The sequence below is a fragment of the Clarias gariepinus genome, chromosome 7 (assembly GCF_024256425.1).
Source record: "Clarias gariepinus isolate MV-2021 ecotype Netherlands chromosome 7, CGAR_prim_01v2, whole genome shotgun sequence".
NCBI classification, from domain to species: Eukaryota; Metazoa; Chordata; class Actinopteri; order Siluriformes; family Clariidae; genus Clarias; species Clarias gariepinus.
In genome coordinates this window covers 36,324,974-36,337,955 of record NC_071106.1, presented here as the reverse complement: position 1 = coordinate 36,337,955, position 12,982 = coordinate 36,324,974, and the positions used below count along the sequence as shown (strand labels likewise).

Sequence of the window (12,982 nt, the reverse complement as noted above, 5' to 3'; positions counted from 1 at the left end):
GTATGTGTGTTTGATTTAAGATTCACAAACTCTGCAGTGAACAAGCCTGTGATTACTCATAAAGGAGGGGAAAAAAGAGGAAATGAATAAGGCGTTGCAGAAAACACACCTTCAGACACACTTATTCACACAAGCACAAATGATGCTGCTGTCCCCAGAGGGCGAGTTCTGTGTGTGTGTGTGTGTGTGTGTGTGCTACAAAACCAAATTCGGTGCTATTGTAAGAGCCCCCTCCAAGTGAAGAAAAAGAAGAACAAAGGAACGTGGTCTTTCTTGTTCATCCTCTCCTCTCCTCCCTTGCCTGTCTCCCTGTGTGCTTTTTGTGAGGTGTTTTTTTTTTTGTCTGTTCTACTTCCATTTCATTCTCTTTAACACATTTCCAAGAGCTATTTCTCAAAACATGGACAAAAACACATACATTCTGCCTCTTTCTCTTCTTTCTCTTTGACACACACACACACACACACAGCAGGTATCTCTTTCCACTTTTCCCGCCTATCAATAAACAGGTCATTGCGGCTTCGTCCCAACTTAGTCTTGTCTGCGCCACAAGTTACCCTAGGTTGCTTACTATATTCAATATTATTATTTACCGTGACTTTATATAGGGTAAATTGTAATAATTATTCCTTTTATGTAAGACAAAGTGTTATTATGAACAACAATTTAGGACTTCTTTAGGACCTCTTCCTTACTATGACATCACAGATCGAAACGAGAGTGAATTATTATACATTATTTATGTATATTAATATCCATATTTCCTGTAAAATGTACATCCTTTGGGTGCACAAAGACATTTTTTAATCATACATGTACTGTACAAAGCACTAGGACAATATTTGGTTATGTTATGCACTACTTAGCACTACAAAAAGACTATGCTAAGCTTTGGTAAATACACGTTTGTTTTTTTAGGCTTTTAATTTTTAGTTTTTAATTTTAAACATTATCCAATGTACCTGTTCAAACACGGATTTTTAAAATTATTATTATTAACTAAAATCTGTGAAGTAAACACGACAAAAAAAAAAAAAAACCAATTCTAACGTGATTAAACGTGACAAACCGTTAGCATCGGCTAAGGTGACTGTGAGGTGAAAGTGCGTAAAGTCTCTCAGTGACTGTGTGTGTGTGTGTTTCCTGAAGTGGGATATTTTATTGTTTTGAGAGTGTCATGTTTGTACAATAATAGGTTTATTGGTTGAAAAATGTGGAAATCAGTAAAAACATTTGTGAAATATTAGCAAATAAAGGCGTTATTTAACGATTGTTTTCTCGCAGTCAGAGAGTGACTCCTAGCGGCCACATGCGAACCTGCAGCCTTGTACACTTCACCTGCTGTGTTTAGAACAAAAATTGAGGATGAAAAAAAACCAACAACAAACAAAAAACTTTATTTATGCATTCTTAAAAAAAAAATGTATCAAAATAAATAATAAAAAAACAAAACAATCTAAATGATAAAAAAAACTTAATTAAGTTAAAAATGAATACTATTATGATCTGTTTGGATACGGGCCTGTGTACAGTGCTTAATTAAAATTAAATACCAGGTTCACATACTGTACGAAAACTGTATAAAATATCAATTTAATACTTTGTAATTACAGGCAAATGAAGGTATACTATTCATGTTTAGACAGATGAGGTAAGGACTTCTGGTCTGTCACTTCCTATAATATGTACAGTTCATTAATGTCAACTAATCCTGTAAATAATGTTAATTATAGGGACATACATTTTGTTAATTGACCACCAAGAACGTGTTAATTAGCATATTAGTTTATGGCACCATTTCAAACTCATTCTCAGTCCTGGATTTAATGTATTGTTTAATGAAGAAATTTTCCTTCTTTTTTTCTTTCTTTCTACAATTTTAGTTTTTTGGTTTATTGCTACCAAATTTCTGTTGTTTTTAAACCATTTTATAGTTAAATTTTTTTTTTCAGTTTTTTTGTCATCTTACAATTTTTTTAATGAACTAATAAAAAAAGCAATGCATTTAAGAAAACCACTTGACTACAGTTGACAGATGGGACAGAGCACATACTATAGAAACTCAAAGACAAAAAGAATTGGATAAATATAAAAACCTCATCAATCTTTATAGACTAACTACAGTATAAAATTATTAAACATAGTCTGATTTATGAACCATTAATCATTGTCTGATTTGTAAAGAAATCAGAAACCTAATCGCTCACTATGCATGGATGTAAAATATGCATAATATTATTATTCTATGAGGAAATCACAAAAATATGATATTACTACAAAATATGTATAAAATTATCAGATTATGCATGATGACTCATTTGCGAATGATGGACAAGCTCAATAGCTTTAATATTTCAAATCCAATGGACTATGGTGATTCTTTTCCAGTGTTTTCACTCTGTGTCATTTTCAGGCCATGTCTCATCTCGGTGCTGCTTCGTCTCCTTCTCTCCCTCTTTCCCCTTCACTCGTCCTCCCCGAAAGGCTGCAGTAATGTGATTTCTGTAATGTAATTTGTCTGTGATGTGTGATGTGTGATGTGTATGTGTGTGTGAGCCTGCGTGTGTGTGTGGACAGTTGGGAGGGATCTCGCTCCAGCCTGGATGATTTATGATCTGCGCTCTGCCGTTTTTCTAAAACACGTTTCTCTTCATTTATTTTTAATCTGCAGAGTGATTAGTTCTCCCTGTCACCTGCTACAGGACGTCTGAGCTGTGCGTTAATGAGACGGAGACATGAATTCAGAGAGGGAGAGAGAAAGAGAGAGAGAGAGTGGATGAAGAGATTCAGGTTTATACCATAGAGGCATAAATGAGCTGGTGAAATCTTGAAAATGAAGGTGCAGTGTGTTCTTTGTACCACTGAACTGTGTGTGTGTGTGTGTGTGTGTGTGTGTGTGTGTGTGTGTGTTAGCTGAGAAACAGGCTCAGCTGAGGATGTCCTCTGGTTTGAGAACAGATAACATGCAGAGACAGTGATGAATCAGACAGCTGTTGATAAACTGTGTCCCTTTATGTGTCTTTAAATGAACAATCAGCCAAACTGGAGGTCACCCGCTGCGTCCGATTCAAACCGTCCTCATTATTTCCATGGCAACACCATCCTCTTCTGAGCAATTACTAATTGCTTCATTTTTGCTCTCTTTTATTCTCATGTATGTCCATCTCACTGTCCTTCTCTCAAACTTGCCCTGTTTATCTACCTGTGCTTGGATTACGGGGCAACTTTCATGCATTACCTACAATATTCTATAATGTAACATATTCATTTTCATATTAATTGCTTGAGACCCCGAGGCCGCAGTTTACGATAAGGGTCATAACCCACCCTGATGTTCAGATGCATTCATATGCCCTTAATAAAGCTGTTACTATTGCCTTATTCCCCTCAGATTTAAGGTCATAAGGCCATGATATAATAATGCATTATATATAGATATAATAATTATTATAACAGTTATATATTTCTTAGGGTTTCTTATACAGACTGAAAAAAGGAATAGTGAGTGAAATTCTGTCTAATTGCATTGCTATCCTAAGCACAACAGACACCTAAATACATGATTTTTAAAAATTATTTGTTCTAATGTATTTTAATGATTTTTTCATTAGCCTCCAATCTATAGATCAAACTTTACAGTACAATGTACAATACACAAATCTACACTATTTACTTTATATTGTTTTTCCTCTCCTTGATTGTACTGATTTTAACTGACTCCTCTCCAGTTAAAATCTCCCCCTTTTAGTTTTTCTTGTGTAACAACTGAGATGTAACAGGAAATCTAAATCTAATCATACCACCACCAATAAAGCTTATGTGATAACAGGTTCAGGTTGGACTGAAGCTCTCTCTCTTTCTCTCTCTTTCTCTCTCTCTCTCTCTATAATTACTGCACACTCACCTCACTAGGGAGAAAGCCTTAAATAAAGACCTGATCAGATCCTATAAGGTCAGTAGAACACACACACTCACAGACAATCAGAGGCTGCGAGAGAGAGAGAGAGAGAGAGAGAGAGAGAGAGAGAGAAAGACAGAGAGAGAGGGCGTTTCTCCCAGTATTGATCGGCTGCCTGTAAGTCTTGTTCTGCTGTCTAAACATTATCGATTACTCCTCCCTCAGGTATAGGCTCCCTGTTCAATTTTCATTTTCCACCTATTTGTTCCTCTTTAAGGGAACTTGATTCCCCTTGTAAGTCAATACACATGAAAGAAAAAGACTGGGTGTTTGACAGTAAAGTGAAACCTCTCAACGTTTCTCTCTCTGTGCTTTTTTTTTCGTCAAAAATTGATGTTAATCTTATTTGTGCCACAAAGCTAAATAAAACCTGCCCAGATGTTTTCTAATATTATTATCCTCACTATATCTTATTATATAATAGTATTGTTAGATTTAGTTTTCAGTGTTAATTGATGATGACACCACCTACTGATCAGGTATATATATATATATATATATATATATATATATAGATAGATAGATAGATAGATAGATAGATAATATATAATAAAATTATATATAATATATATAAATATTAGAAAATATTTTTTATGGATCCATGATCTGTTTGTGAATAATATGGCAAGTGAATAAATATTAAAGGAACCAAGCCCTATGACATCATAGCGTGCAAATCACTTTACTGTTCTTCTAAGGATTGTTTTTCAATCATCCATGGGGTTTTGGAGGTCTTAACATCCTCAAAAACACATGATAATCTGCCCACAGGTTGGAATCTGCTGCCATTAGGTAGCCTGAGCGGCTGGGCCCTGGGCATGAAAGTCTTGCTAGCTCTGAGAGTTCTGTTCTTTTTTCATGACACCCCGGAAAACCCAGGGTGCTCCCCGAGAGCCATGCACCCCCTGAGTCATGCTCGCCTCTGTCTCAGTCAGATACTGCACGCACTTCATCTAGCTTAGCAGCTTTCTCTGGCATCGAGGATATACCGCTGTTTCTGCTGGCTAGATTTGAGGACTTTGTGTTTGCTCCGTGTTTAAAGATGCCAAGTCACACTTTTGTTCCCAGTCCAACCATCCACCCATTCCCAATGCTCAGTACCACAACATGGAAAAAGAAAAGGCTGATGTGGGATTTTGGGGGTTGTCCTGGTCCACCTCTGAAGTACCACCTTTTGGGGGAGTTATGTCAAGGATTACTGGACACCTGACATGGACATAAGCTCTCCTCACATGTAAAAATTCTCTTACTTTTAAACATATCTCTGATTCTCCTGGCCATTTTTATGATGTAAGTTTGACATTCAAGTGATCTCAGCTGTTCAGTCGTTATTTCCTGAAAACATTTCTTCGATGAAGCTGATGATTAGCACCATCCTTCTAGGTTTTAATAAAATGTTGGACAGGTTTTAGCCAAACTGTAGTAATTTTAATTTTTAATTCGAAGTAGTAATCCTAATTCATTCTAAGTAACCTCCTATTCCCTTCTGTCCAGTCTAAGTTGGACAAGATTTTATTTTATGAAGGTGATGTCGGGTTTTCCAAATCGCCAATTAAAACACATCTGTTTATATGAGCTCATAATTTATACATACAGACTTCTTTACTAATCTTTCAGCTTTAATCTTCTCCTGTAAGAAAAGCAGCATCTATTTGCAATTATTAAATTTACAGTTCAGTCAATTTTATTTTCACAGTTCAACTGATCATAATAAGCCGTCTTTGTTTGCAGAACAAAATCGCCTGACATTATAATGGAAAAAAAAACCCTCTAAAAACTTAATCTGATCTTGCAAAGCTTCACTGTCAAAACTCAACCTAAATCATTAATAAGCCACTTGTCCCAGTGTGACAGTGTGCAGTTAACGAGAGGACAGTAAAGCTCATATTTTATTAAACCAGACATGATGTGCTCAATCCATCTACGTTATAGCACTCACTGCATAATAATCAATGCAGCATTTTAAACTATAGCTTTAAAATGCTATTTTATCAGGTATACAGTCGTACTGAAGACACGGACACACCATGACCAAGTGCTTCGAAAGCTACACCGTCATTCCTACAACATTTTCTGTTCAGTAGAGGTTTACATTTTGAAAGAGATGATAATTATGTGACTTGACAAGCCTACATTGAGTGCCCTTGACTGTTATTCTTGTTATTATTGGCACCCTTTGTGAAGATTACATGGTAAACGGTAGAAGATGGGTAAAATTCCACCTCTTAGTGAAGTAGCTCATCTTATGCGCTACTTGTCGAAAATAATTATTTCTTGATGATGAATTTGCTCGTCATTAAATACATTTATTTCAATAAAAGGTAGGATTGTTCTTTTTCCCTATTCCACCACCCACACCAAAAAACACAAAGGAACTCTAGAGCTGATTAGGCAGCAAATTTGTTTTAAAACATTTATAATTAACTTGTAGCAAAAATATGTAGTTATATATTTATCAAATATACCTTTAGTAAATGCTTATTTTAAAATCAGATCTTACACAGAAAATATATCAGGACACAAGATTGAGAAATTTAGTCGTTTATTTAATACGGGTTAGTAATCTTCACCTCTCAGCTGCTGACTCTAAACAAAAAACAAGGAAGGAACAGATCATAAGCTGGTCACCGAAACCAAACGGATATCAAGTCAGCATGCAGGTTCTGCCTCACACACCTCCGCACACAGACTGAACCGGCATCGCGCGATTAGCTTTAGGCCGGAATGCAGAGAGAGCGCACTGAATGATTTGTTACTGTACCTCTTGATCACACAGTGGGTCGTTTTAGCAGCTTCGTTGCCTGGAATCTATCTAGATTTCTATATATGGAAACTAAAGAGCAGACTTTAATCAGACAAATCAGTAATAAAGAATTAGGCAGTCCACAGTCTTGCGTTTTCACCCACAGGAGAACATGAACATGTCAAATCCATGAACATGAGGTTGGGACTGGATCATTACTCCTCCTCCATAGATTTGATGTATCTCCTGTACGCTGCTTCATCCATTAGAGCGTCCAGCTCCTCTGGTACTGATACTGTCATTTTTATCAGCCAGCCTGGGGAAAACACACACACAAATTAAATGCTGCAACTGATATTTAAATACCATTAAATTATTCTGAGTATGTTACAGGAGTAGTGGTAAGTGTACAGTCGTGGCCAAAAGTTTTGAGGATGACACAAATATTAGTTTTCACAAAGTTTGCTGCTAAACTGCTTTTAGATCTTTGTTTCAGTTGTTTCTGTGATGTACTAAAATATAATTACAAGCACTTTATACGTTTCAAAGGCTTTTATCTACAATTACATGACATTTATGCAAAGGGTCAGTACTTGCAGTGTCAACCCATCCTTTCATAATCACTTTTAGGAGTTTGTCAGAATTAGTGGGTTTTTGTTTGTCCACTCGCCTCTTGAAGATTGATCACAAGTTCTCAATGGGATTAAGATCTGGGGAGTTTCCAGGCCATGGACCCAAAATTTCAACGTTTTGGTCCTCGAGCCACTTAGTTATCTCTTTTGGTGCTCCATCAGGCTGGAAAATGCATTGTTCTTCACCAAACTGTTGTTGGATTGTTGGAAGAAGTTGCTGTTGGAGGGTGTTTTGGTACCATTCTTTATTCATGACTGTGTTTTGGGCAAAATTGTGAGTGAGCCCACTCCCTTGGATGAGAAGCAACCCCACACATTAATAGTCTCAGGATGCTTTACTGTTGGCATGACACAGGACTGATGGTAGCCCTCACCTTTTCTTCCCCAGACAAGCCTATTTCCAGATCCCTCATACAATCGGAAAGAGGCTTCATCGCCCCAGTCCTCAGCAGTCCATTCACCATACTTTCTGCAGAAGATCAATCTGTCCCTGATGGTTTTTTTTTGGAGAGAAGTGGCTTCTTTGCTGCCCTTCTTGACACCAGGCCATCTTCCAATAGTCTTCGCATCACTGTGCGTGCAGATGCGCTCACACCTGCCTGCTGCCACTCCTGAGCAAGCTCTGCACTGGTGGCACTCCGATCCCGCAGCTGAATCCTCTTTAGGAGACGATCCTGGCGCTTGCTGGACTTTCTTGGCTTGGTGAAGCCTTCTTAACAAGAATTGAACCTCTTTCCTTTAAGTTCTTGATGATCCTATAAATTGTTGATTTAGGTGCAATCTTAGTAGCCACAATATCCTTGCCTGTGAAGCCATTTTTATGCAACATAATGATGGCTGCACGCGTTTCTTTGCAGGTCACCATGGTTAACAATGGAAGAACAATGATTTACATTTAGGCATTTGGCAGATGCTCTTATCCAGAGCGACTTACATTTTTACTTCATTACACATCTGAGCAGTTGAGGCTTGGGCCTTGCCCAAGGGCCCAACAGTGGCAACTTGGTGGTTGTGGGGTTTGAACCTGGGATCTTCCAAACCGTAGTCCAATGCCTCAACCACTGAGCTACCCCTGGCCCGTGCTGGATGCTGGATTTCAAGCATCACCCTCCTGTTAACATGTCAAGTCTGCCATTTTAGCCCAATCAGCCTGACATAATGATCTCCAGCCTTGTGCTCGTCAACATTCTCGTCCACTCCACAGCCACCATGTGGTCTTATTTGTGTTAAATACCCATGTCTTAAGGAAGCTCAGGAACGAAGACTCTCACCATCTTTGTAGCAAGACTTATTGACCAGTCCGGGATTATCAGCAAGAGCGTGGTTAATCTCAGTCACCTCCCCTGTTAAAGGAGAGAACAGCTCGCTCGCTGCCTTCACGCTTTCCAGAGTGCCGAACTCATCTACACATAAACACATACACGGATGCACAACCACTTTACAATAGAAATCACTTACAGCAGAATTTGAAATCATTCATAACATAAAGAAAATAATAAAGAATTTAATGAATGAAAAAACAAATCTATACATTAATGCATCAAGAACTGCATCCAAAGACTAACAGCTGATCACAGATCAGTTTTACCTGATGAGGAGAGTTTTGTGCCAACATCAGGAAGACCGCAGTAGACCACGTCACCCAAAGCCTCCTGGAGGAAGAGAACAGAAGGCAGAACAACCTGAAGACACTCAGTACTTGTCTCTGTGCATGCTGTATCACTGTTAAAGATTTCACGTCTTTATCATCTGCATATAATCTTATATGCAGATGATACTGTGCCATTTATATGGCCAACTGGATCTAAACTTAAAAGGTTACTTCTGAAAATGACCGAGCACAACAGGATAAAGTCACAGCTTTAGGCACATCTCACTCTGTCACTTTACTTATTCATTCACTCATTCTCTATAGAAGTTCCAATCACCAGGGGCCACAAAGCACGCACACACACACACACGCACACACACACACACACACACTATGAAACAATGATAATCTTAATCTGCATGTCTTTGGACTGGGGGAGGAAACCGGAGAACCTGGAGGAAACCCACCAAGCACGGGGAGAACATGCAAACTCCACGCAAACAGACCAGAGGCGGGAATCGAACCCCGGACCCTGGAGGCGTGGGGCCACAGTGCTTAGGTTACTGCAGAAATACTAATCAAACCTGATTTCTATATAAAAATCACTTCAGGTAAAAAATGTTTTATATATAAATTGTATATTTTAAAAAGTTACACCAAAAGCCTTTGAAGACTGACAAGTCTACTCACCTGAGCGAAGTCACTGATGCCCACAGTGCCAATGCCATGTTCCACTCGCACCCATTCGTGTTTGTCTGTGAACTTCAGTGCTGTGGATTCACACACAGAACCAGGACTAGGGTTAGCTTTCAACATAGATTCACCAACTTAGTGTTTTCACTTTATTTCACTTTTTCAAATATAGACAAATAAGGTTTCCACAGCTCAGTCCTTCTCATAATATTCAGCAAACACAAGACTATTTTTAGGAATTTGGATGACATACTATGCTAAACTATATTGCCAAAAGTATGCGAAAACCTACTTTTCAGAATTTGTTTCATGTTTGTTGTTGTTTTAACAACATGAAAGCATGGATTCATCCGGCCTTGTGTGGTGGTGGTGTAACGGTGTGGGAATATATATTCCTGGCCCACTTTGGGTACCAGCTTAGCACTGCCTACCTGAGGATTGTGGCCGACCATCTCCACCCCTTTATGAGCACAGGATCACGTGCCATGTCACAAAGCTAAAAGCTTCTTAAATTTGAGAAAAACTTCTCAAACATAATTTAAAAATGAATAAATAAATATAATGACAGGAGAATAAAAACAACATATTACATGACAGACCAGTTAAAAAAAAGAAATCATTCTCCAGCACACTCAATAAAACCTAACAGCTGTTTTACTTACAGCACTGTGCAAGGAACTAAAGAGAGTAGAAGGCCGTGTTAGAAGCTGAGTCACTGATCAGGGAAGGAAGCATTTACTGTATTTTTGATTAAGGAAGACTGGATGGAAATTCGGATTTAAAGGACCGGGAGGTTAATGGAGAGTGAGATCTATAGGTGGTGCTGATGCAACTTGGATTCCAAATAATGGCTTAGAGCCATTTTAGTTTTAAAAGGGAACATGTAGAGTGTGTGGAAATGCCGGATAAAAGCAGATTAAGACACGACTGAGACTCGATTGAATGCTTCCGTCCCTGATCTTATATTGTCTTGCTCTGTGTCTCAAAGTCCTCGTCTGCTTTTTCCAGCATTCCACACACTCCAGCTTCTCTACATGTTCCCTCTTAATATCAAAGTTATTTTTTGTCAGGCAAAATCATTACAAAAGAATTAGAATAAAAGGCATGCAAAAAGCTTTCTAAATGTTAGTCCAAGTATTTTACGATTTACGTTTGTTCTAGTATTAATGTCATGCATATATTATTTTACAGTGGTTCCTTAGCATAATAACGGCCTGCCTCATGAACTTACACCTTAAAAGGTGAAATTTATCTAGGAATTTGCTTCAGCATACGAGCGGACGAACAAAGCAAGGTTGCACGTACTGTACGTCTGGAAGCTGGTCAAATCTTGTTTGAGTCGGTGAAAAGCCAAGCAAAGAAAGGGTTCGGCAAGATTTATTGAAGATAGCATCATGGGTCCCAAGAATATTAGCAAAAGAAAAAAAGAGAGCTGCGTTCAATTTTTTTTAAACATCCACACTCATGACACTGTCTCTTTGCACACATCCTGGACATTTATTGACACATTCATGCACACATACACATTTATATTTTTACTTCTGGATCATTGCACACAAGTCACTTTAATAAGACACTTTTCATGCATATTTGCACATCCCCCAATCATTTTTCTTATTTAATTTCAATTTCTAAATTTCTTTTTTTTTTCTATATTGTACAGAATGTCTTTATTTGTACAAAATATTTTTATTTTTATCCTAAAAATAAAGTTACATTTATTTTTCTATTGTATTTCTTTTTTTTTATTGTATTTGTTATCGATAAGCTTTTATTTTTTTAAGGTCACGAGCGGTCGTATAAGCATTTCAATGCATATCGTACTGTGTATGACTGTGTATGTGACAAAATTTGAATTTTTTACTTAGATTTAATTTCATTTAAATTTCGTTTTTAAAGCAGCCGGTGCCAAGAGGAATCGTAAATTAAGGTTAAGTGAGGTTTAATGTCAATTTATTTCACGTCTTACTTTACTAAAATGTCTTTTCTAAAGGTTATGATGGTTTTTATATGCAAAAATAAAACTATAATGCGGGAAATTAGTCATATTTTTTGGGATGCTGGTACGGATTATCTGGATGTACATTGCCTCCTATGAGAAAATGTGTTTCGGAAAACAGAACTTTCGCCTTAAGAACTCACCTTCGGAAAAGATTAAGTTTGTATTCAGCGGTACCACCTGTATATTGTATAGTTTGCATTATATTGCCTGATTATTAAACTAATGATTATTAAATTTGCATTCATTTGTTTTGTTTATTTCTGTCTCAAAACTATTCTGTCATGTAATATGCTGCTTTCTTCTGTCATTTTATTTATTTATCAATTTTATAAGCAGTGTTTGGCAGTGTTAAATACTTTTACAACACCATTACACAACACAATTGGTACTAAAGATAACACAGAGGCTAAGACTTTTGCACAGGACTGTAGGTCAACCTTCCTGACCTTTATTAACTCCTACACTTCCTGTTCTGGCTAAAATAACCCCCTAACAGGTCCAGCAGCAGTGATGCAGGCGACTAAACCAGTCAGCCCTTGGTGTGTCCGAGTTAAGCTCCCTAGAACAAGGCCAGTGTGGTTATTGTTGTTGATAATCTGCTGTCCTGTAAGTTTCCCCGCACAGCGACACACTGAGTAACTCAGACTAACGCGAGCTGATATACCTGTACAGAAGCGAGGAGTGAGTGACAGCTCCCTGTGGAAGCACGCGCTCGCCGAGAGCCGCGCGGGAGAGAGAAGTTTCGCAGGGAAAACCCGCGGCAGTGCACAAACACGTCCCAGCATATAGCGCGCAGCCATTTTCCCCAGTGACGTCATAATCAATGGCCCGCAGTGACGTTCCGTGACTCCGGCACGTGCCTACTCCCTGGATGTCACGTGACCAATCGCAAAACGAATCACGTGACTGAAAAAAGTCTCAGAGAAAGATTTTCTTTGCCCTGTTTTGTATTTTTTTTTTCCAGTTATGCATTTACTTTAATGATAAATAAATAAACAAGAATTAGGCTCTTTTTCTGTCTCTTTCCTTGTGTTTTCTGGCATATTTTGTAAAAAAAAAAAAAAAAAAAACTCTGTTGTCATGGTACAGAAATTCTGTGCACAAACTTTTGATTATTAAATCAATAACTTCATTAGTGTTAGTACCTGTTGCTGACAGGAAAAGAGTTAAGAGGTTAAAAATAAGCTGATCAGATTTAATGTAATCAGTGATATTACTTCAGGTTGAAGCCCACGTACTGTACATGTCCCTCTGTCTTTCGGCACGGCAGAACTCTCTGTCTAACTTATTAATACTAAGAATTAAACTTTTGTAAGGTTGAGTATCTATGCCTTGCTTACGCTAAGTTGTACTTCTCTCATCA

At 37.8% G+C, this 12,982-nt stretch overlaps 1 protein-coding gene across 1 annotated transcript; it reads right to left on the bottom strand.

Annotated features, from left to right (window-relative positions):
- Window positions 1-6,483: 6,483 nt before the first annotated feature.
- gcsha (glycine cleavage system protein H (aminomethyl carrier), a) lies at window positions 6,484-12,436 on the bottom strand. Its single transcript, XM_053499867.1, has 5 exons — window positions 12,284-12,436; window positions 9,615-9,694; window positions 8,922-8,985; window positions 8,605-8,736; window positions 6,484-7,017 (listed from the first exon to the last, which is right to left on the bottom strand). The coding sequence occupies exons 1-5, from the start codon at window positions 12,417-12,419 to the stop codon at window positions 6,917-6,919; spliced, it is 513 nt and encodes a 170-aa protein (XP_053355842.1). The 5' UTR covers window positions 12,420-12,436; the 3' UTR covers window positions 6,484-6,916.
- Window positions 12,437-12,982: the final 546 nt, after the last annotated feature.